Consider the following 26,048-nt stretch of genomic DNA (forward strand, 5'->3'; position numbering starts at 1 on the left):
TTCACTTGAATGGGGTGACGTAGAAGATTTTTAATCTTCGCTGAACTGCACTAGCCAATCAAACCGCGTGCAAGCTGGGAGAGCCAGACCGCAGTTAATTTCCTCATATTCCAAACGAGATATTACGGTAGCAAATCACCCGGTTCTTTACGACCGGAACTATTTACCGGGATACAAACCGGAGGAACCAGGCATGGAGGGAGGTGGCAGAGACAGTGGGTGAAACTGATCGTTTTTTCGCCTGTTTGGAGAGTTTATATCCAGTTTACTTCGTTTTAACATTGCTATTGCTTTGTATGTCGGGGGCGGGAGATTCATGTGATTGGTTGCTCGCAAAAAATCGCCAAGCTTCAGACACGCCCAGCTCCAAGATTTTTTCATGCCTGTAGTGTAGACGGGCCGGCCCGTCTACACTACAGGCATCGAAAAATGCTTTCAACGCTTCGCCCATTCACTTGAATGGGGTGACGTAGAAGATTTTTAATCTTCGCTGAACTGCACTAGCCAATCAAACCGCGTGCAAGCTGGGAGAGCCAGACCGCAGTTCATTTCCTCATATTCCAAACGAGATATTACGGTAGCAAATCACCCGGTTCTTCACGACCAGAACTATTTACCGGGATACAAACTGGAGGAACCAGGCATGGAGGAAGGTGGCAGAGACAGTGGGTTAAACTGGTAGGTTTTTCGCCTGTTTGGAGAGTTTATATCCAGTTTACTTCGTTTTAACATTGCTATTGCTTTGTATGTCGGGGGCGGGAGATTCATGTGATTGGTTGTTGGTCGCATTGCTCGCAAAAAATTGGCAAGCTTCAGACACGCCCAGCTTCAAGATTTGTTGATGCCTGTAGTGTAGACGGGCCGCACGATATATATATATCTATATATATATTAATAATATAAGATATAATATGTTAAAATAGTTAATACTCTGACGCTATGATTAACAGAACAGAACTGCTACCCCGGAAAAAAGGATGCAACCAAGCGGCAAACTCTTGGCCACTTCCGGGATGCGAATCAGGAAGTGCCTCAAACTGCAGTTCATCTAATGGCCAATAGGAGCAGTCTGCAGAAGGGAGCAATTTCCATAGACCCCAATGTTAAAATGCCCAACTTTACAGCACAAATAAACATGTTTACATTGTGGTTTCAAAACATTTTATTCTCAGTATAGTTAGATTCCCCCTACCTGTCTATGGATCCTGGAGTGAACTTTTTCTCAACTCATCTGTTTAATTAATATTCAGTCTTAAAGTTATGCATAAATCAGGGCGTGGTCACATTGAGTGACAGCTCCGTTCAATGACTGCTGCTGCTAGCTTCTTGTCTCTCTGCTAGCTGCCCCGTGAAGCTAGCTACAGGGACTCTGCCTGCTCAGTTTATCCAGGGAACACAACTTGATCCGGCCGTGGTTGTTTGTTCTTCATGCTTATATATCGGACTATTGTGACTCGCTCTGCGGTTAAATCAGACGGTGCATTAATGCGGTAAGTGAAATTTGAGTACTTTATTTATGTGTTAATGATTTTAATCAGCTACGTAATGTATGGCCTGGGTTAGTGTGTAAGCGAGTGGTAGCTACATCGGTGCTAACGATGCTAATAGTAGCCTCCAAGTTAAAATCATAGACTATATAAAGTTTAAAACGAAATAGACAAGTGTTAAGCGTTAAGTGGGATAATACTGTACAACAAACGGCTTCTGTTTGAGGTTGATAAAATAAGGTCATCCTTGTAACTTAGAGAGATATTTTATTATGTAGGTAGGAACTGTATGCATCGCTAAGGTTAATTTAAATTGGCTGTGTTCAAGTATGTAGACAAGCTAATGTCGAAATAGTGTATGTGAAATCAACCTCACAATAAGATGTGTGTATATTACAATTATTAATATCATATTTCAAGATGATTACTTAGATATTAAAATATGGTTGGTTGATCTGGAGTTCATTATTGAGCTTACACGTTAACGTCACAGTCATCTGAAGAACGAACCCAAACCTTGTTGTTTTTATTAATTGCATTACCAAATGGGTATCAAATAAACAGTAAGCATTGGTAACACAACTTCCAAAGTTACAGTAAAATAAAAAGGACCCTGACTCGGACAATACACAATCCAACATGTTCAACAGAAGGGAATCAGTTATATTGTTTGTACACATGGTACTTTACATATATCTGTTTGTTTAAGCTGTCCAGGTGATGCAGACAGGCTGGACCAGAGAGTGAGAGACAGAACTGGACTCCTCACAGCAGTGAACTTCAGCACAGGTATAAAGACTCTATTTTTCATACTGTACAAAGAATCAAGAAAGATATTGGTTTAAATGAATGAAGTATTGACTTTAATACACTGATATACATTACATTAAACAATACTAGATCACCTACACATCAGTTAAGTTGAGGGTGTTTTCCATGCAAAAAGTTACATTTAGATGTTAACAAGCAATGTGATTTTGTCAGCTTTCTAATTTAAGGTTGTTACGTTCCCTATTGGGCTAGGGGTACCAAAGGGAACAACACGACCAGAGTAGAATTGGTACAAATTATAAGTGGCTTTATTACAGCAGGTGGCAACAAAAAGACAGGCAAACAACCTAAAATGAACCAAACGGATGGTCTAACCATCAACAAAAGGGGACTCCAAAAGAGAGTTCCAAACAAAACCTCACGTTACACGTGGCACAAATGGAAATGAGGAAGGCTGCACACACACAGCTACTGTACAGCTGGTCAACAGGTGCTAATCACCTGGGTCTAAGCTAATACGTTACACAAATCTAACAGCTGATCAACAGGTGCTAATCACCTGGGTCTAAGCTCACAATTATAAACACAACACAACACGAGGCACAACACACTACTTAGCACTCTGCTAAGCAGTCTACTAGTTACAGGGGAGCTAATAGCATAAACACACGAGTAAGGTATCACGAGGCGTCTGTCTCCCAACACAGAGCCTCCAGAATGTTGTTCTTCTTCTTCTCTTGCTTTTGGCGGATTGCAAACAATTTAAAAGGTGCATACCGCCACCTACTGTACATGAGTATGCATCATCACATCATTCCAACTCATTAACCTATGTTCTAATCAAAAAATAAAAATAAAAATCAATAAAACCATTAAATAAATAAAACAAAACAAAAAACAAAACAAAACAAATCTATGTTCTTTCCTGACCTAATGTTAAATTATTTTTCCTACCCCAGTTTCAGTCAAGAATTTAAACAGTGCCTTTCTGGTAGCTTTTACTCCCTCTCCTTTTGTTCCCAAAACACCAACCACACTCCACTCCCTCTCTGCCTCTAAGACTTTAGCCTTTAATTGTTCTCTTTCCGCTTTATAGATGTCACAATGTAACAATATATGTTTTACATCTTCTTTTACTGCACAGTTCCCACACTTGTTACTGTCACTTTTCCCCATGATATACAGCGTACTGTTCAAAGCCGTGTGATTTATTCGGAGTCTAGCCATCATGATTTCCTCCCTTCTGTTTCTTTCTTTATGAATATTAATTGTAATTGTCTTTTGTACTTTGTGATAGTCCTTGCCTTTCTGGTCTTTCTCCCACCTTTTCTGCCATATCTCCATCCCTTTCTTCTTAATGACTGCTTTTCTTTCTCCTTTACCAAGTTGAACTGGTAATGTTATTTGCTTTTGTAGTGTAGTTTTTGCTGATCTATCAGCACACTCGTTCCCTTTCACCCCCTCATGTGCAGGCACCCAGCAGAACTGAAGATCTATGCAGTTCTGTGCAGTCTTAACAGGCTATGATTCAGTTCTATGAGAATGTCTTCTCTAGTAGTTGTTGTTGATTGTATGCTTTGTAATATGGACAATGAATCTGTACATATAACCACCCTATCTGGTCTGACCTCTTCAACCCACTGCAATCCTATTATTACAGCAAGCATTTCTGCTGTATACACTGATAATTGATCAGATGTTCTTTTTAAAATAGATATTTTAAAGTCTGGGATGTATATGCCAACTCCAACATGCTCTTCCTTGTTCTTAGAGCCATCTGTATAAATTTGTAGGTAATTGTAGTACTTTTCGTTCAGATACATACTTGTTTTAATTCCCACTTCATTTATTTGCCACTCTTTTTTCCTTTCTACAATACTCATATCTATTTTAGCTTCTGGGAACAGCCATGGGGGAACACTGCTAAATGGGGTTGCTTTGGCAAACGTGATATTCTCCACTCCATATGCCCTCGTTCTTTCCTTACTCGTCCAGCCAAACCCACGTCCCTGGAATTTTGCATATTCCCAGCAATCCTGTAATATTCTGTTTGGAATATTTTCTTCTCCACTACCTTGTAGTCTGACCCAGTATGACAGAGCAAGTTTCTCTCTTCTGATCTCATGAGGTGTCTCTCCTGCTTCTATCAGAACTGCATTAATAGGAGATGACTTTATTGCTCCAATACACAGCCGCAATGCTTTATATTGTATTCTATCAATTTTTAAAAGCGATGTTTTTGCTGCTGCTCCATATATTATACAACCATAGTCTATTGTGGACCTCATAATTGATCTGTAAATGTCTATTAATGCTTGTTTATCTGCGCCCCAGTTGCATCCAGCTACAGCTCGCAATAAATGTAATACTTTTTTGCATTTTGTTTCCACTTGATTAATATGCATTTTCCATGTGTATTTGCTATCAAACCACAGTCCTAGGTATTTGAACTCATTCACCTTTGTCATTGGACGCTCATATAGTGTTAGCTGTTGGCCATCAATCTTGCGTTTGTTTGTAAATACCATGTAGCATGACTTGCTTTCTGACATTTTGAATCCCCAGTTATATGACCACCTCTCCACTTTTGTAATCGCTCTAGCTATATTCTCCATTACTTATGGGGCATTTCTTTCCCTCATCCAAATAGCCCCATCATCTGCGTACAGAGCCGATTGTATGCATGTGTCTAAGCATGTAAATATATCATTAATCATGATGTTAAATAATATTGGACTGACTGCACTCCCTTGGGGAATACCATTTTCTATTTCAAAATAGTTGGAAATATCTGCTCCAACCTTTCCTCTAAATGTCCTGTCTGTTAAAAAGGCCCTTACCCAATTGTACATTCTCCCTCCAATACCCATTCTACCCAATTTGATCAGTAACCCATCCCTCCACATAGAGTCATACGCCTTTTCAATGTCAAAGTACACTATTGCCATTATCTCTTTCATTTTCAATGTTTTTTCCACATCGTTACTCACTCTTACTAGCACATCTATTGTGGAACGCCCTTTACGAAATCCGCTCTGAAAACTACTCAGCAGCCCTTTCTGTTCCAGTACATGTGAGAGCCTACGGACAATGATCTTTTCCAACCATTTAAATAGGTGTGATGTAAGAGCTATTGGTCTGTAGTTACTAGGGTTAGCTGTATCTTTCCCTGGCTTATTGAATGGTAGCACGATTGCTGTTTTCCACACACTTGGCATATCTCCTTCTCTCCAGATTTTATTGAAAAGACTCAACACCATTTTCATAGTTTCCATAGGTAATTGTCTAAACATAGCATAGCATAGCTGATCTTGTCCTGGGGCTGTATATCCTGTACCTTGTAAGGCTATTTTGAGTTCTGACATTGTAAATTCCACATCCAGAGCCAACCTATTATCCTGTCTCTTCTCCTTCACGTTTTCATTCTCTGCTAGTAACTGCTGTTTTTGCTGCCTGTGAATATCACTGAGATGCTCCCCACTATGTACTGCTGCAAGTGTCCTTCCTAACATATCTGCCTTCTCTTTATCTGTCACTGCCAGCCTCTCCCCATCCACCAAGGCTGGAATTTTAATGGATTTCCTTTTCCCACTCATCCGCTTAAACATGGACCAGACATCACCTAATTTAACTCCTCTGCCAATGGTAGAACAAAATTCTCTCCATGTTCTCTTTTTTGTATATTTTATTGCCCTTCGAGCAGATGCCCTTTTCCTTTGAAACTCTATAACATTATTTTGCGTCATGTTTTTCTTTAATTCTCTAAATGCATTATTTCGCTCTTTAATAGCCCTGCTGCATTCCTCATTCTACCATGGCACCACTTTCTTCCTACCCTTGATTGTTGTTTTGGGTATACTGTTCTCTGCTGCATTCAGTATATGTTGCGTTATTTGGCTTGTAATGACCTCTATGCTTCCCTCTGATGTTATCAGGTGTACCGACTCCTCACACCATATCCTAAATTTCCCCCAATCAGCTTTAGCAAAGCACCACCTGGTTATTACACCTCCTTCCTGCATATATACATTAGTATTCATTTTAGTAAGCACTAGGGATGCAAATTATCGATTAATTCATTAATCATTAGTTGATTGACCTTATCGATCGATTAACGATTAACTGATATAAACGGCTTTTTTCCTGAGAATGTAAATTTCTCACTGTATCGATAGTGTCTTTAACATAAAAAGCTAAATAGCGATAGAATTACTAACAAAGCACTTATATACTAATAAAGGGCTGGCTTTCTAAATGCCAGTTGAGTAGCACTTGAAATGTTTGGCTCTATGAAACCTGATGGACTTATATGATTCTGTTTTCTTAAAGGTTGTATCTTCCTGGTCGAATGCACTTATTGTAAGTCGCTTTGGATAAAAGCGTCAGCTAAATGCAATGTAATGTAATGTAATGTAAATATTGCTTATTTACTGAATAAAAATGCATGCTATATTGCACAATTGATGTTTTATTGTACCAGTTAGGATAATGTGCAGATAATGGCATTTATGTAGTTTAACAAAATAAATTAAGCACAGAAAATTCAAATACATAAAAAAATAATTGTGCACTGGCTCACCTGTCGCATGTGAAACATTAAGCAAAATAAAATTAATTTTAAATAGAAATCTAAACAATATGGGTAGGCCTAGCCTACACAATATTAAGCCTACAAATTATAATCTGGTTAACTACATATGTAAAACTTGAAACATTAGCAGCAGCATTTATAATCCCCTTTGGTCTGAGAAAGGTAACAGTAAGATAACTAGCCCTGGAAACTTCAAATATATTCTGAACACAACTTAAATCATCCCTGAGGAAGGTGACAGTAACATTAGAGGGCGACCCTTAGAACACTCAAATGAAGATATAGGCTACCTCTCCTGAAACAAAAACATTCCTGTCTCAATGTGTTTTGAATAGGCTCCTGACCTAGACCCCTCTATTTTTGTTCAAGAAAATAAGCATATTAACGTGGTCAGGAGTAAGTCGTGTGCGCAGCCTGTTTACAGTCAGGCCAGCTGCTGAGAATACACGTTCTGATGGGACAGACGTGCCCGGTATGCACAGATATCGTCGTGCCACATTTGCCAGCCTCGGAAATCTTCCTTCATTGACTTTCCACCATTCTGTGGGACTGGAATCAAGGAGTGGTGAGGCATCCTTCAGAAACATGTCCACTTCCTCTTTAATGTCATCGTTGCTGCTGGTGGTATAGTTTTCACCCAGTAGAAGAGTCATAGCAGAAGTGTGTCTCTGAAGTGTAGCTCCCTGGACTGGCACATCATCTCCAGTGGTGGCTTCATTTGTTGATGTGGAGTCCACATGTTCCATAGCCAGTTCAAGCAGTTTGGTATTAGCTGAGATCCTGCTTGCTGGGCTTAGAAATCCCAGGTGCTTATGCCGTGGGTCCAGCATCGTTGCTATCATTGGTGTTGTTGATGTGAGGTCTTCAGACTCAACCTGTTAAAATTAAATAAAGGAGAAAGCTAGCATTAGAGTTTTATTTAATAAGGTTTGACATGACAAGGGTACAACTGCATAAAAACGCAGTTTACACTGTGACAATGTGTTGGTGATAAGTGATTCACCCCATAATCTGTTATATAGCTCAAATGTGATCGAAGAGTTTAATTAATTAATGGCCATAGCTTACCTTCATCCGTTCCCCCAACGAAGTGCGCACTTTAGATTTGAATTCCGCCACTCTGTTGCTGTCTCCATTTGCCATCTTCAGATGCGTGTTAATCAGACTAAATGTGATGGGGTACGTGTTGGATATGGATACCTCCGTCTCTGCTGACATTACAGTAGTTGCACATTGGAGAGCCTCTAGTGCTGGCGCTATGTCCTCCATAAGCTGCCAGAAGTCGTCTCTCAATTCCAGCGTCCTCGCATCTGAAAGCTTGGTCTCTGAGCGGTCTGTTAGCACAGCACACACGGCCCATCGCTGTTCTACGAGTCTGCCAAACATCGCATGTACAGAGTTCCACCTGGTCTTACAGGACTGAATGAGCCGATGAGCTGGTAGCTGCATTTGTCTTTGTTTTGCTTCTAGCGCTTTCGTTGCTGGTGTGCTGTGATTGAAGTGCTTGACCAGCCTGCCAGCAGCTCCAATTACTCGGTTGACACCAGCAGCAGCGAATCCGTCATTGACGGCCAGATTTAAAGTATGAGCAAAGCAACACACTGATTTCCAACTGACTCGTGCGGGGTTGTTTGCTGAAACAATGTTCCGAGCGTTGTCGTGCACACAGGCTACTACACGGCCGGTGAGTCCCCATGACTCCACAGCCTGGTTCAGTTTGGCAGCTAAATTATCAGCTGTATGTCTCTCGGATAAGCTCTCCGTAAGAAGGACTGCCGACTTTACCTGCCAGTCGTTTTCAATATAGTGGCAAGTAATCGTGATGTAGCTTTCTGTAGTCAGTGCTGTCCAACAATCCGTCGTCAGAGCCACATTAGCCGCGGACAAACATGTTTTTAGCTTAGCCTTCTTAATTTCGTAGCGTGCTTCCAAGTTGGAAGTCACGGTCGCTCGCGAAGGGATGTTATATCCTGGCTCCATGAATTGTATCAGCTCCCGAAATCCCTCGGCCTCGGTGGTGCTAATTGGCATTATATCTCTTTCAATCATCCCGCAAATTCTCTGAGTAATGCCGTCTGCTTTTCTTTGGTCGCATACTCGCCTTCCCAGCACAGCAGCAATTGTAGGTTGTGAAGGCGACGGAATGGCTAACGTTACATGCAAGTTGTTCAGGTGGTATCTTAACGAACTTGTAGAGCTGTTGTATTTAAATGTAGCACCGCAAAGTTTGCATTGTGCGTCTTTTTCATCGTTAATTAATCTAAAATGCTCCCACACTCCACTCCGTTTTGACCGCCTCATCATTGTTTGTTTTAGTTTTTTTGCCGCCTCAAGTTTGTGACAGGTCTCGCGAGAATCTCGGGTCACGTTCAAGTACGTCCTGTGGGAAACGGTCTTAGATTACAATGTTCAATTAGTCACAATTAATTTAATTTAATCGAGTAAATTCTTTTCGACAATTAATCGATAGTCGATTAACCGTTAACATCCCTAGTAAGCACTGGATAATGGTCACGTCCTACAGTGGAGCTATTCAAAACAAACCATTTGCATGTATGAACCAAAAAGTTTGACACTAATGTCAGATCCAGGCATGAGACTTTCCCCCTGTGTACATCTACTCTTGTGCCATGTCCATCATTAAGGCATACTAGTGTTCTTTCCTCCAGCATTTCTTCCACTATATTTCTGCACCTCTCTGGCCTCTCTCTGCACTTCACATCCTCCAAACGCAGCACTGTGATCTCCTCCGCAGTTACAACATTTAACCTTTGCATCCTTTTCACATTTTCCATACTCATGTTTTCCTCCGCATCTCGCACACCTTAGCTGCCCTTTACACTGCTGCGCTGTGTGCCCCATTCGTTGACATGCGTAACACCTGAGAGGTTTGGGAATGTACTCCCTAACAATGAAGTTCAAATATCCCATTTGTACTGCCTTAGGTAATGTTCTCTCAAACTGAATGAGAACGGATAATGTTTCTTTGAGAGTGCCATCCCGTTTGCTTTTAAGCCTTGTGACTTCCACTACTTTACCTCCTTTTAATTCACTTTTAATATCTTCCACTGACATGTCCAATGGTACTCCTGAAATTACTCCTCTCAGTTTTGCCATTGCTCCTGGTACATGCGCCTTCATTTTCTCCCCATTCAGTGAGTTCATTCCCAGAATCTTTTCCTGCTGCTGTTTGTTATTGGCATGTATCAAAACCCGCTTGTTGTTCATGAATTTAGCAAATTTAATTTTTCCAATCTCTTTTTCAATTGCTTTGGTAAGTTTAATCGGGTGGTAATGCCCACCATCCTGATTGAATTCTATTACAACTTTCCATTCGTGTTCTAGTTCTTTATCCAACATTGCTTGGCTGACACTTTGACTGATTTTTGATTTTTTGCTTTGATTAGCCTTGTCTGCTTCACCCGACCAATCCGACCAACTTCTAACTCTTACTGAACTATCTCTTTCTTTCAAAGATATTTTCTTCCTCGCAGCTTTGGATATCATCCATTCCATATCGTCTCTTTGGCTACCATCTGAGCTGGTTGACATGATGAAACACTCAATGTACAGTTTATGCAAATCCGCCCAAAAATAACAGTCCAATGCTACCGTTTCTGTATGTATCCGAGTTTTCCGATTCTCTCTGAGCTTTCTGTCACGCGTCTCCGACTTCACTTCCCCCTTCCAGGAGTTCCTGCCACTCAGCCTCCCAACTCAGAACTACTTCCTGTTGCACAGCCTTCACAATAAAAGCATCGATCGTCCAGCCTCCAGAATGTTCTTCATTCCCAGCCTTTGTACTCCTCCCCCCGTACGATGTTCCGGAAACGGGCGGGGATTGGATGACGTCCTCCAATCCCTGGTTCAGATGTTGCGGGGTCGGGACGGCCAATGGCATCAGGGGAACTGCGCAGCTCATGTGTGCTAATGAGTGTGTACACACACACACACACACACACACACACACACACACACACACACACACACACACACACACACACACACACACACACACACAATTATCAATATTGTCTTTAAAAAAACGTGGTAAAAGTTATTCTTTCAGTGAGACAACAGAGCAAGCTTTTACAGTTGCACTACGTTTTGATAACAGTTAAATATTATTTTGATAACATATATTTCAATGTTGATGAACTTCATACTGTTCATTCATAATCTGATTGTCTTTGTAGCTCACTGTTGAAATAAAAAAAAAACATTACAATTACAAAACAATTATATCTACAGCCCCTAAACACACAAACACACCGCTTTCATCAATAACACACTTGTTCTGCAATAATATGTTTTATGTTTCCTGTAATTTTTGTTAGGAAAGGACATGCCTGAAAGACACGACATGTTCTCCTTCTCTGAGGGTCAAGAAGAACATCCAAGAGGAAAATTAAAAGCTGATGCTATGAGATTTTAAGACCAGTACACTAAGAAACTACTTTCATTTTGAAAACACAGCCAGCTGATGGAATGCACCTATTTCCACATCTACACTCCATCCGCTGATTATTTCTATTTGCCTCGCTTTATGAGCTTCACATCACTTGTGCCTTGTACCGCAGAGTTTGCAATGTCACAAATAAATGGGGCCAATCTTCAGTCAGATGTGAATGTGTAATCTAACATTTTCAGTAAGAATAATGGACAAAAGGAGTGTAAATATATATAATATAATATATATGTAAAATACCATGTGTACAAACAATATAACTTATTCTCTTCTGTTGAACATGTTGGATTGTGTATTGTCCGAGTCCTTTTTATTTTAGTGTAACTTTGGAAGTTGTGTTATCAATGCTTACTGTTTATTTGATACCAATTTGGTAATGCAATTAATAAAAACAACAAGGTTTGGGTTCAGTGGCGTGCACAGACATTTATAGGGGCAGGTGCTCAAGAGAAAAAAAAAGGGCACCTTCTGAGTTGTCGTGGCGGTCGAAATTGTGCGCTCCAAAATTGTGTGCGAAAATTTGCCGGATAATGGCGGATTTTGTTAGTTTCTTTTCGGTTTTTGGTTACTTTATTTCGGTGTTAGGGTTAGGTTAGGGTTATGTTATTTAATTCTTATTTTTGCCTGATTTTACTGATTTATTATCAAAAAATGAATTATTTTAACATTTATTTGTATTATTCTAAATGACTTAGGGGGTCCAATCTGAAGCTAGGGGGGGACGAACCCCCCTCCGGGATTGACGCCCCTGGTGGAACCGCCGGCTGCCTTAGTAGTGTGAGATTTATTAAAGGCACATCTTGTATGTCGTAATTGCATATATATTTATTTCAATAACCATATGCTGTCTGACGCAGATGTTTATAATATTCAACAGGTTGGTTTCTCGTAAATTATTGTAACAATTTAAATAAGCAACAACAGAACAAACAAAGATTGCAGTGCCACATTGTGCATGCATGCTTTAGTGTCTATGAAATAAATAACTGACCAAAATAATGACTTGAGTGAGCATTGATTGATTGACTAAATACTTTATTAACAAGTGACTTTTAAGACCTTTTTAATACCTCAGAAATAAATAAAATGAAATAAAAAAATTGCATTACTGCATCAAAAGTAATCAACAAACTACTCAGTGTGAGAAAAAGTTTTTAGAGAGTACTTGTCCATGGACAAGTGAGTTTGGTGATTTACTTGTCCGAATACATTTTTCACTTGTCCAGAATGGACACAAATTGGGGCCACTGGAATCTTCTTCTTTGCCATCGTATTTTACATTTTCCCACGGTTTTTACGACACCGGTAACATAAGTGAGCGGTAAGATTTTACTGCATCACACATAGGGTTGGGTATCGTTTGGATTTTAACGATTCCGGTTCTGCTTTTCGATTCCAGTTATTTTCGGTTCTCGATTCCGGTTCTTTGAGAGGGTAAAAATAAGTCCCATGACAAGCTGGGAGAAAAATATATTTATGAAAACATTAAGTCAAAACTGTATTCCTATTTACAAATCACTTCATACTGTTTAATTTCTTACGGTTATTGAATACAATTATATAAAAATAATCTCTGCATTGTTTAGTTAGTTCTAAGTGGGGCAGTTTGAGAATGTACAATTGGCCCAGTCTCCTCCGATGTTACACTGCAACCTGCCTGTGAGACAGAGTCCAACCAGGGGCGGACTGGGGGGAAAAAGTGGCCCGGGGATTCATTGACAGACAGGCCCACTTAATGCGCGGCATGTATCGGCTGGCCGGCGACGAAAGTATGTAACTTAACAAAAAACCCTATGCATTTTATGTTATTTTGGACAATTATTCATATAGTAATCACATTACCTGAGCCCTTGAGTTGCCGAGAGCAAAAATAGTAACAGCATATATTTAGTGATTTTAATGTTAACAGATCATTGATGCAATAATATTTTTACCCAATTTGCCTGACTTGACACATGGAATAAAACATGGGCGTAGGAAGCATCCTCAATGTGGGTGAGACAATTTAACAGGAGGTGTGGGCAGGGGGTGGACCTCACCTCCTCTAGGGGGGTCCGGGGGCAAGCTCCCCCGGGAATATTTTTTTTTAAATGTTGAAGTTAAATGCATCAATCTGGTGCACTGTGAGAGCAAAATTAGGGACTAAATCTATGGCAGTCAGTAGGTGCTTGGACTGTAAGTCGTAGCGTCGCCGGTTCAAGTCCCCGACCAGACCTACATTTGGAGTGTGGACTTCTACTTGGAGAGGTCCCAGTTCACCTCCTGCCCTGCCGTGGTGCCCTTGAAAAAGGCACCGGACATCCCCCTTCCCCCCTCACTCCCATTGCTCCCCGGGCACTGTACAATAGCTGCCCACTGCTCCTAGTACTAGACTCCTGGTACTAGGGTTAAATGCAGAGAACACATGCATGTCACTGTGTGTGCTGTGTGCTCTGCATGTGTGACCATTAAAGAGGGTTTCATCCCTCCCAATTCTTCTTCAACACCCATATAAAACAGAACTGTAAACAGATTTACTTTTTCTTTCAACATTTATTTGAACAGCAAGTGGAGGCAAAAGTGACTGCACCCAAAACAATAAACCTGCTAGCTAACTAGCCTAAACTAAGTAACAGAATGCGGGCAAGACGTTCTTCTCCACAGCCGTGCGACCTCTGAATCAGACGTCACTTCCTCCTACAGCCGTACAGCCACTCCCCCTGAACCCTGTTTCCCTGCCAACCCCCCCCTCCCCTCCCCTGTGCAAGCCCCTCCCTCTTAACCCAGGGCTCGCTACAATACTGTAGCTTATACACAAACTATACAAAAAACGCCTTTACGCTTTGGAGCTTGTTTATCCATCTGTAATCCAACTGCCAGCTAGGTCTCTCAGTCACTCACTCCTGATCGTTCACTGCGCAGTGACAGCTGCTGCGGGCCTGATGTGTGAAATTGAAACTGATAGATAGAACAAAGGTAGCCCATCAAAACGGCCTAGCCCAGCCCAGTGGGCCACACCCCACTGGGCTGGGCTGGGCCGGAACACTTACAAATGTGGGCCGGTAGGATTTAGGTAAGCAACGTTTTTTTAGTTTTTTTTTTTGGCCCTCCGGCCCACACACAGCACCAGCCCACCGGGGAAACTCCCAGTATTCCCAATGGCCAGTCCGCCCCTGAGTCCAACCACACATGTCCAACACATAGGCCTAATAATAATAATATTTATAGCCTATAGGCCTAGCGCTTTTCTACAACTCAAAGACGCTTGCACGCTTACGGTACGTCTACACTACAGGCATCAAAAAATGCTTTCAACGCTTCGCCCATTCACTTGAATGGGGTGACGTAGAAGATTTTTAATCTTCGCCGAACTGCATTGTGGGGAGCATGGCATGGCTTTGCAAGCATCACGAGCATCTATCGGCATCAAAAGTTGAACATCAACTTTTGATGCTCGATGCTTGGCATCAGCCAATGAAATCCCGTTTATGCAAATCCCGCCAGTGCAAGCGCAGCCAATCAAACCGCGTGCAAGCTGGGAGAGCCAGACCGCAGTTCATTTCCTCATATTCCAAACGAGATATTACGGTAGCAAATCACCCGGTTCTTTACGACCGGAACTATTTACCGGGATACAAACCGGAGGAACCAGGCATGGAGGGAGGTGGCAGAGACAGTGGGTGAAACTGATAGTTTTTTCGCCTGTTTGGAGAGTTTATATCCAGTTTACTTCGTTTTAACATTGCTATTGCTTTGTATGTCGGGGGCGGGAGGTTCATGTGATTGGTTGCTCGCAAAAAATCGCCAAGCTTCAGACACGCCCAGCTCCAAGATTTTTTGATGCCTGTAGTGTAGACGTACCGTTACACATGTCCTACAATACACATGCTACAGCTGCCCAGCTGCTCACTGTTTGTAAAAGTAAATAAATAGTATTTTCACTTCAATAATGTACTTTCTATACCCTGCTTCATAAACAATACTGACATCCCTGTGCTCCTCCGAGTCTGGGGGTCGGGGGATGTGAGGACAGCGCGAGGACACAGGGAGGCTGCTTCACTTCATAAAGGAAATGGCGGTCAATATTAACAACACAGGAGCTAAAACGCTAAATAACCTTCATTACATGTTAGAGAAAGAACATAAGAAAGTTTGACAAAGATGAGGCTGTTAAACGGGCAGCGGATCCGCTGTGTGTAGAAAGAGAGAGAGAGCGATCAGCTGATACGGAGCATAGAGAGAGAGCGCTGCGGTCCGCGGGGCTCGGCCTCGCCTCCTGTCCTCACAACTCTTATCAATCCCGGGGCCGGATAATTGTTATTTGTTCCTACTTAGAACCGAGTTTTGCTTCCCAACCCTGCCACTGTGCTACACTTCCCGCCCCGCCCCGCCTAACTGTACAGAAAGCGGCGAGATGCATTTCCTTAGGAATCGACAAGCAGAACCGAAACTAACATTTATAAACTAACAATTGTGGACACGTACAATTTGCGAATGAGTTCTGCCTTTTGTAAACTGAATTTATCAATAATTTGTCAATAAATCAGGGCGAAAAACGTCACTTGTCCACCGGACAAGTCAATTGAAAGATCTACTTGTCCGATATTGTAAATAACACTTCCCGGACGGTGGGACGTGTACTTTTTCGCACACTGGACTACTATAAAAACTGGTCAAACATTGGCCAAATTGTCAAATAATATAAGAAAGCCATCTACAAGCTCACAACGCCTCGCATTGCGTGGCATTGTGAGCTTGTAGATCTGCTATTTTCAAAAGTGCACAACGAGACTAAATGGATGGATGCAAGAAAAGAAGTGAAGTTATAGTTTAGTTTGGCATCTGATTTAGGGGATTAAACAATACACTCGTTGTATTTGTTACCTGGTGGTTACTTACTTGGTCGTCACTAGGGCACTTTTAATCGTGTTGCTGCGTGCTGCTGCACCACACACCCGCCTTGGCCTGTCTGACTGAGTGACTGACTGTCTGCTCTGCGCGCTGCGCGTTCACGTTGAGAGCAGGGAAGGGAGGGGCTGCAGCCAGGGCACGTACGGGAGTGCCGCGGGGCACGTGTGGGGATGTCTGACAAAATTACAACGCGCATTTGGGTCATAGTTTTATATATTAGAAGCTTTTAATCCAGAATTGATCGATGTTACCATGAGCCACATACAGTACACTGTAAAAAAAACAAAAAACAAACAAAAAAAAAACAACTTTCAAAAGGGCACATTGCTGTCCAGAGGGCAAAACGGGCAGGTGCTCAAGCACTACCTAGAGTCTATGTGTGCACGTCTCTGTTTGGGTTCGTTCTTCAGATGACTGTGACGTTAACGTGTAAGCTCAATAATGAACTCCAGCTCAAACAACTATATTGTAATATCTAAGTAATCCTCTTGAAATATGACATTAATAATTGTAATATACACACATCTTATTGTGAGGTTGATTTCACATACACTACTTCGACATTAGCTTGTCTACTTACTTGAGCATAGCCAATTTAAATTAACCTTAGCGATGCATACAGTTCCTACCTACATAATAAAATATCTCTCTAAGTTACAAGGATGACCTTATTTTATCAACCTCAAACAGAAGCCGTTTGTTGTACAGTATTATCCCACTTAACGCTTAACACTTGTCTATTTCGTTTTAACCTTTATATATATAGTCTATGATTTTAACTTGGAGGCTACTATTAGTATCGTTAGCACCGATGTAGCTACCACTTGCTTACACACTAACCCAGGCCATACATTACGTAGCTGATTAAAATCATTAACACATAAATAAAGTACTCAAATTTCACTTACCGCAAAACCGCATTCATGGACCGTCTGTTTCAACCGCAGAGCGAGTCACAATAGTCCGATATATAAGCATGAAGAACAAACAACCACGGCCGGCTTCAAGTTGTGTTCCCTGGATGAACTGACCAGGCAGAGTCCCTGTAGCTAGCTTCACGGAGCAGCTAGCAGAGAGACAAGAAGCTAGCAGCAGCAGTCACTTGACAGAGCTGTCACTCAATGTGACCACGCCCTAATATATGCAAAAACGTTAAGACCTAATATAAATAAAAGGGTCGCGTTAGAAAACAATTCACTCACAGATCCATAATCATGAAGGTGGAATATAACTATATGCATAATAATATTTATTGCAGCCAGGGGTAGGAACATGATTTTTTCTGCTGTAATGTTGGGCATTTTAACATGGGGGTCTATGGAAATTGCTCCTTTCTGCAGTCATCGCCTATCGGACAATATATGAACTGCAGTGTGTGGCACTTCCGTATTGGCGTCCCGGCTCTTCCCCGGAGTTTGCCGCTTGGTCCAAACATGCTGTCGACGCGTAAAACTGTGGCAACTATGCCACCATTTCAGCTGACTTTTTCTCAGAAATATTGTCACATAACATCCATATATTTCAGTGCTAGGTTGATGCTTAGCTCAGCTAACTATGAAACACTTTAACTGACAGGACTCAGGATCAACTGTGTACTGTAAGGTAGCTTCTAGCTTCATGTCGAACAGTAAGTCAACATTTCCCAGAGAGCTTTCTTTTAAATCACCAGGTAACGCTAAAAAACATTACATTTAGATTGTATGACAAAGTGTGTATTTAATATATCTGGCTAGCTATAGCTACTTGCTAACGGTTTAGCTTAGCCCCGTGATTCAAAGTAACGTCAACAACGTAGCTGCATGTAATTTATGCTTTGCTTATGTTCGCATAACTTGGAAGTTTACTGACATTTACATACCTTGTTTACCTGGCTCAAGTGGTGGCTCTGGGGTTGTTGTGTGAGCCACCACTTGAGAATTGTCTTTGTTTTATTACAGTTTAATTTAAACATTGTCACAGCTCACAGGATAGGTACCTGTCAGCCAATAAGACAGATGTTTATTTCCATTCAACTCTCTGGTTGGTCAGGGGGGAATACTACGAAGCAGGATTTTTGCTTAGCCGGCTAACTTCAGAGAAAACTCCGGCTTTCCGGTCTTACGAAGCTGGTTCTCTTTTTAGCAGGCTAGATCTACATGGTAACTTATGCTGAGCGGCTAACCTGCCCCGGAGCAGTTTAGGTTGCAGGCTAAGAGATCAACTCAGTGAAAGCACTGCCTGCTGACCAATCAGAGCTCTGTGAGCGGAGTTTTCCTCTGATGACACCGGCTTTTGTTGTGTAAATGTTAGTGTTTTATTGTTTTCACCAAATCCGTCATGATATGCAGCAAAAAAGAAAAGAAATGGGCAGGCAACATGTGACATCAGTCGGTATCCCCCTGATATATCGAACATTAACAATGGAAGATGCATCTAATGCAAACATGTTGTATGCCTCTAAATCTCAATTGGTTCATCAATGACCAGTTCTCAGAAGTTGATGACTTTTAGTGGTAGTAGGAATTTATTTGACCTAACTTGTGTGCAACTATTTCATAACAAGCAGAGGAAGTACCTGTGACAATATTACTTATATATCCTCACATTCATTTGGATAAAACAAATAAACATTAAGATAATCCTGCTGTAATTAACTAACAATCACAGAAACTGTGTCTCTGTTGTTAAAAAAACCCGCTATGGAAGTAAACTGTCCATCACTGAATAATCTGAGAATAATTTACTATCCTTTGCCATTTTCCAGAGAGAGAAAATTAATACAAATGCACTGGGAAAATCCATGTTGGCTCAAATGAGCTGTTTTAGTTTGTCACCAAAGGAGAGAGTCCAAGAGAGAGCCCAAGAGTTGAAAATGGTCTTTACATTAGTCAGGGGTCGTCCGTTTACTCAATAATAGAAAGGAACAGGTTGGTAACCATTTGATTAAAGAAGCATGTTCCTCCCGTTGGAAGTGGATAACTCTGGTTGGAAACATAAGTATCATTATAATGATATAGCTGACTGTCCTTAAGTTTCCTGTCAGAGAACTTGGACATTTAGACAAGATATTATTGAAAACATCAGGCAAAACTCAAATAATAATGGTCATCCCTAATGCTCAAGTGTGTCCTTTATATTAAAGCCAGGTTTTTTTAAAATAAATTATGTATTTCGCCTTGAGAGAAGACATTTACGTTTTTGGCACCATCAGTTAGCATGGTTTGTCTGTGAAAGTGTATCCCATCTCACCCAGATACAACTCATACTTACCTGGCAGGGGGGTCTCCACGATCACTAAGGTGGATCCCCTAGGGCGAGGCGTGGCCATTGCACTGACGGTTGCGCTGACCTGTACGAATTCCTCAAATGTAGGAATCTCGACTGCATAATTTGTGGTAGTGGGGGACTGCGTTCGCGCTCTCCCCTGATAAAATGTTAAAATTAACGATGGAAGTACTTGCAGCCTACGCTAAAGGCTTACATTAAAGGAAGCCAAGTGGTGAGATGTTGAAGACTTTTAATTGCCGCAGGAATGTATTCGACCTGACTTACGTGTGCAACTATTTCATAACAAACAGAGGAAGTATCTGTGACAATATTACTTATATATCCTCACATTCATTTTGATAAAAACACATTTACGTCAAGAGAATCCTGCTGTAATCATCTAACTACGTATCTGTTGTCAATAGAACAGCATATGGATATACACTGTCCGTCACTGAATAATCTGTGAATGATACACCAGCAAACGAGCGACGAAGTGGTGGGGTAAAAACTCAGTTGACAGCGAAAAACACACAAATGAATACTGTCAGGTAGTAATAAAAGACACGTTGCACACACATTCTCAAAGAAAAATAGCTTATTATGTCTTGTTAATACTGTAGGCTACACTTCAGTGACAGTCTCGGGCAGCCGCTGTTTCTCTACACTCGGACAGCCCACGCCAAACACTCTATTGGACAGTATGACTGTAGACTTCCAATCAGATGCGAGTGCAGTGACTGTAGACAGTTAAGCCTTCTGATTTGCCAAATGTCTATAGTCGGAGTCCCGCCTCCAAACTCTACTGAACAGTACGACTGTAGACTTCCAATCGGATGGAAATGACTGAAAACATTTTGTCGAATCAGAAGGCTTAACCGTCTAAAGAACTGTAGACTTTGCACAAACTTCAAATGTAGGAATCTCGACTCCATCATTTGTGGTAGTGGGGGACTGCGTTCGCGCTCTCCCCCTGATATATTGTAAACATTAACAATGGAAGATGCATCTAAATGCAAACATGTTGTATGCCTCTGAAATTGAATCTCAAGTGGTTCATCAATATAGTTCTGAGAAGTTGATGACTTTTAGTGGCAGTAGGAATTTATTTGACCTAACTTGTGTGCAACTATTTCATAACAAGCAGAGGAAGTACCTGTGACAATATTACTTATATATCCTCACATTCATTTGGATAAAACAAATAAACATTCAAATAATCCTGCTGTAATTAACTAACTGTTATGTTCCCTATTGGCCGCTAGGGGAACCAAAGGGAAATAACACGAGCAGAGTGGTATTGGTAATAATTATAAGTGGCTTTATTATAGCAGGAGAGAACTTCAAAAGGAAGTTCTAAAAAGAAACAAACCCTCCCGTTACACGGGGTACACAATATGAATGAGGAAAGCTGCACACACACAGCTGTAGCTGGTCTACAGGTGCTAATCACCTGGGTCTCAGCTAATACGTTTTGCACAGATAACAGCTGATCAACAGGTGCTAATCACCTGGGTCTAAGCTAACACGTTTTAAACAGATAACAACAGCTGATCAACAGGTGCTAATCACCTGGGTCTAAACTAACAATCCTACACAAGTATCTACGGATTACGGGGGAGCGAACAGTATAAACACACACAGTAGAGTATCACGAGGCGAGAGGCGTCTGTCTCCCTACACAGAGCCTCCAGAATGATCTCCGTTCCCAGCCTTCGTACTCCTCACCCGGGAGATGTGCCGGAAAGGGCGGGGATTGGATGACGTCTCATCCAATCACCTCTTCGGATGCAACGAGGGCGGGACGTCGGAGGAACTGCGCCGCTCAGGTGTACACACACACACACACACACACACACACACACACACACACACACACACACACACACACACACACACACACACAAACAGGTTTACCAGCCTTAACAGCCCCAGGAAGGCAGCGCCTGTAACACTAACAATCACAGAAACTGTGTCTCTGTTGTTAAAAAAAACCCGCTATGGAAGTAAACTGTCCATCACTGAATAATCTGAGAATAATTTACTATCCTTTGCCATTTTCCAGAGACAGAAAATTAATACAAATGCACTGGAAAATTCCATGTTGGCTCAAATGAGCTGTTTTAGTTTGTCACCAAAGGCATACTGCCCCAAGAGTCCGTTTACTCAATAATAGAAAGGAACAGCTTGGTAACCATTTGATTAAAGAAGCCTGTTCCTCCCGTTGGACGTGGATAACTCTGGTTGGAAACATAAGTATCATTATAATGATATAGCTGACTGTCCTTAAGTTTGCTGTCAGAGAACTTGGACATTTAGACAAGATATTATTGAAAAAATCAGGCAAAACTCAAATAATAATGGTCATCCCTAATGCACAAGTGTGTCCTTTATATTAAAGCCAGTTTTTTTTTTAAATAAATGATGTATTTCGCCTTGATAGAAGACATTTACGTTTTTGCCACCATCAGTTAGCATGGTTTGTCTGTGAAACTGCATCCCATCTCACCCAGATACAACTCATACTTACCTGGCAGGGGGGTCTCCATGATCACTAAGGTGGATCCCCTAGGGCGAGGCGTGGCCATTGCACTGACGGTTGCGCTGACCTGTACGAATTCCTCAAATGTAGGAATCTCGACTGCATAATTTGTGGTAGTGGGGGACTGCGTTCGCGCTCTCCCCTGACAAAATGTTAAAATTAACGATGGAAGTACTTGCAGCCTACGCTAAAGGCTTACATTAAAGGAACCTAAGTGGTGAGATGTTGAAGACTTTTAATTGCCGCAGGAATGTATTCGACCTGACTTACTTGCAGTAAGACTTTACAGTTGACAGCGAAAAACACACAAATGAATACTGTCAGGTAGTAATAAAAGACACATTGCACACAAATTCTCAAAGAAAAATAGCTTATTATGTCTTGTTAATACTGTAGGCACTAGGCTACACTACAGTGACAGTCTCGGGCAGCCGCTGTTTCTCTACACTCGGACAGCCCGCTCACGCCAAACACTCTATTGGACAGTACGACTGTAGACTTCCAATCAGATGCGAGTGCAGTGACTGTAGACAGTTAAGCCTTCTGATTTGCCAAATGTCTACAGTCGGAGTCCCGCCTCCAAACTCTACTGAACAATACGACTGTGGACTTCCAATCGGATGGAAATGACTGTAGACATTTGTCGAATCAGAAGGCTTAACCGTCTACAGAACTGTAGACTTTGCACAAACTTCAAATGTAGGAATCTCGACTCCATCATTTGTGGTAGTGTGGGCAGTGGCGGCTGGTGGGAAATATTTTTGGTGGGGCTGTTGATATAGTGAGTAAAACATTTTTTTTTGGGAGAAATTACCCCTTAAATTGGGACTTCTGGTGATGTAATGGCCCCATAAAATCGTGGTTCTAGGGCCAGGAACAACAAGGCTGAGTCGGGCTGAGTATGCTAAACTAACTGCGGTCAAGCCAGCCTCCACTCGGGAAAACCTAGTCAAGCCAGCCCTCACGTGATATTGCGGTGCGCGAATATCCTATGCATTACGGTAGAGTCAAAAAAAAAATCATCCCTCTGTGTTTAGATGAGAATAAAACAAAAACTGTCCAGTATCAAAGACTCATTTCACTTCAGGGTGATAGCAGGACATCCCATCTAGTTACTCAGAAAAAATCAGGACATTCTGATGTAGAGTTTCAAAATAAAAGACCTTTGAAATCTCTATTGTATGAGCTATCATCCCTGTTTTTAGATGAGAATAAAACAAAAACTGTCCAGTATTATAGATCCATCTCACTCCAGGGTGATAGCAGGACACCCCATGTCGCCATTCAGAAAAAATCAGGACATTCTGATGTACAGTTTCAAAATAAAAGACCTTTGAAGTCTCATATATGAGTTATCATCCCTATCCAGTTTTGAAACTGTACATAAGAATGTCCTGATTTTTTCTGAGTGACGACATGGGGTGTCCTGCTATCATCCTGGAGTGAGATGGATCTATGATACTGGACAGTTTTTGTTTTATTCTCATCTAAAAACATGGATGATAACTCATACGATAGAAATTTCAAAGGTCTTTTATTTTGAAACTCTACATCAGAATGTCCTGATTTTTTCTGAGTGACTAGATGGGATGTCCTGCTATCGCCCTGAAATGAAATGAGTCTTTGATACTGGACAGTTTTTGTTTTATTCTCATCTAAACACAGAGGGAGGATTTTTTTTTACTCTACCGTAATGCATAGGATATTCGCGCACCGCAATATCACGTGAGGGCTGGCTTGACTAGGTTTTTCCGAGTGGAGGCTGGCTTGACCGCAGTCTAAACTAGAGAGAGAATCGCTGTCAAGGGGGCTACAACTACAACAAGATTAACATATTTAACCGTGATTTAATTGTAATACATGTTTCAAAATGATGCCGAAGTAACAACATACTGATACCGGGTAGTAAAAACCATGAATTAAGGCTTTGACAAGTCTGAAGACAGACGGCAGGCGAAAAACCTTTTTAAAATGCGTGTTTTCTAATGGAGATTTGGCTAAGCTAACGTTGTAAATGCTCCGACCCTCCACACCCACAACAACGGCCTATACAGACATAAATAAACCAGCGACTGTATTCGCCATGACACAGACAGTATGTGGTTTGTACTTGTTTAACTTTTGTCTAGTTTCTGAACAGATATGAATAGCTGCCTGTGAGCTCTGAGTGCTAACGGCTGTGTTGTTTTTCTGGGGAGCTCATTGAAGATGACGTCACGGCTCCGCCTACACTGCGTTACTAATACTACCCCAGTTCCTCACGAGTCTACAAAACAACTCACGTCAACGCACGTAAGCAACGTGGGCGCCAACGTGAGTGCTCTCGTGACCAAAATATTTGACGGTGCTGATTGGCTGAAATTATGTTTCGGCGGCACAGTTTACTATTGAGACTTTTGCAACGTGCTGGTTGCTGCTGTTTGGCTCGGGGGCAGCGCCCCGTAATGATAAACTAATAGAGAGGCGAAGTCACGCCCATCTACTTCCGGTCCATGGGACCCCGGAAGCGAAAAATTATACATTGAATTCAATGGAGAGAGAAAACGTATCTTTTGATCCCGTTTGAATTGTGCCACGAACTACACATATGATATTTGTCAATCTTAAACAATCATTTCCATGTAAAAAAAGTCACACTTTGTCGTAAAACTGTTGAAATATAAGACTATGAAAGATACGCGACTACAAAGACTACAAATCCCAAATCCCATTCTGGGTCGCGTATGTGATGTCACAGGCGATAATGCTCCAAGTGGTTGAGACTCGTAATTAAAGCGAAGAAGAAGATTTCATAACTGATTTATTACCTCCAATAAATATAAGAGATTGCTCCAATAAATTCACTTTTACAAGATGCCTGTGTGCTTTGTACCATGTTGTAATCACAAAAGTGATCATACCACTTGCTCGTTCTATCGCTTCCCGTCTGATGAAAGGACCAGGAGTCGCTGGATCAGACATATCAGGTAATATCATAGGTAATATACATGTTGTGCATGGAACATAGTCAAGTTAGCTACCTAGCTAGTAGCGACGAGTAGCGAGCACGTTAGTTAGCATTACATTACTTAGCCTTGTCCTTTTTAGTAGCCTTACCATGAAGTTATTATTTTATTACATGAAGTACACCAAAATGTTAAACAGTAAGAGTAGTCATCATGGTAAGTATTTCGTGAAACATTTAAAGAGTAGCCTACTGCGCCCTCCACCGGGTGCTAAGGAAGCAGTTCAGGGAGAGTCGAAGGAAGGCAGGCAGGCAGGGAGCTTTGCATGACATTCTTCTGGACATGTGTCATTGTGATGACAGTGAGGGTGAGTCAATCTGTTTGTTGGAAATACAGTAGTTGAGTGATTACTGAGAGAAAATTATTAAAAGAGATAATTATTCAGTGTTTTTACTTTAAAGTGTTGTTACTGACCTTTTTCTCTTTTATTTTCTTTACCTCACCTGTAACTGCTGAGACCCTGAGGAACATGCACACTGACCTGCTCTGGCAACCTGATTTCCACTGTACGTAATAGTATTTGGTTATGGTATATTATTTATATACATCAAAGGCACAATGCACCCCCCAGAGACACACATGTATTGAGTGTGATATTTTGCATAGGTCATGTGAAATCATCTTTACATACTAGAAAACTGTAGGAGCGGCAACTTGTTTTGAAATTGAATTTGTAATATCCGATAATAAAGTTGATCTGTTTTCTTTATTCTTCTCTCTTCCCAGCTCCATCCATCACCATTCTCTGTTCCTGCAGGTCCTGCTTGCTAATCAATGCTTTATTTTTTTACACAATTACAAATAAAGTCAATGTATTGTATGACAGGAAGTTGTGCTTCATTCTGATTCAATAATAAATGTATTCTGCCTTCAACTGCAAAATGATTGTGGACTGCACCAACATCCATGTAGCTGCCCCCAGTAAGATGAACCAAGCAAAGCTGACACTCAACATACAGCTGTGCTCTTAAGTTGACATGAAGAATTTGTGAAATATTGGTAATTATTTGGAAAAAATGACTGACGATGCAGAAAACTTTTTTTATTT

The 26,048-nt window shown here is 41.3% G+C and overlaps 1 protein-coding gene and 3 long non-coding RNA genes across 5 annotated transcripts; 3 read left to right on the forward strand and 1 right to left on the reverse strand.

Moving 5' to 3' along the window:
- The first annotated feature begins 1,190 nt into the window (after positions 1 to 1,190).
- On the forward strand, positions 1,191 to 13,565 carry LOC307022317. 2 transcript variants are annotated; one of them, XR_013803357.1, is made up of 3 exons: positions 1,191 to 1,490; positions 2,197 to 2,276; positions 10,541 to 13,565. It is a non-coding gene; the product is annotated as an uncharacterized lncRNA (long non-coding RNA). The 2 variants fall into 2 exon arrangements; XR_013803358.1 differs by having other exon boundaries at positions 11,187 to 13,564.
- Positions 2,286 to 7,141, forward strand: LOC307022318. The gene is made up of 2 exons (XR_013803359.1): positions 2,286 to 3,730; positions 3,770 to 7,141. It is a non-coding gene; the product is annotated as an uncharacterized lncRNA (long non-coding RNA).
- LOC307022316 (E3 SUMO-protein ligase ZBED1-like) lies at positions 6,709 to 9,348 on the reverse strand. The gene is made up of 2 exons (XM_079655055.1): positions 7,918 to 9,348; positions 6,709 to 7,724 (listed from the first exon to the last, which is right to left on the reverse strand). Exons 1-2 carry the CDS (start codon positions 9,151 to 9,153, stop codon positions 7,194 to 7,196), a joined length of 1,767 nt encoding a protein of 588 aa, XP_079511181.1. The 5' UTR covers positions 9,154 to 9,348; the 3' UTR covers positions 6,709 to 7,193.
- Positions 13,566 to 24,640: 11,075 nt separating the features above from the next.
- LOC307022620 lies at positions 24,641 to 25,825 on the forward strand. Its single transcript, XR_013803456.1, has 2 exons — positions 24,641 to 25,506; positions 25,727 to 25,825. It is a non-coding gene; the product is annotated as an uncharacterized lncRNA (long non-coding RNA).
- The last annotated feature ends 223 nt before the right edge of the window (positions 25,826 to 26,048 follow it).

This window comes from Notothenia rossii (assembly GCF_949606895.1).
Source record: "Notothenia rossii genome assembly, chromosome: 10".
NCBI classification, from domain to species: Eukaryota; Metazoa; Chordata; class Actinopteri; order Perciformes; family Nototheniidae; genus Notothenia; species Notothenia rossii.

What these genes read in the sequence shown, in the direction of transcription:
- LOC307022316 (XM_079655055.1), bottom strand. Translation starts at nt 9,153, where the DNA reads ATGATGAGGCGGTCAAAACGGAGTGGAGTGTGGGAGCATTTTAGATTA. An exon ending in CGTTGGGGGAACGGATGAAG is followed by an intron (nt 7,725 to 7,917) that starts GTAAGCTATGGC and finishes TAATTTTAACAG; the next exon opens with GTTGAGTCTGAAGACCTCAC.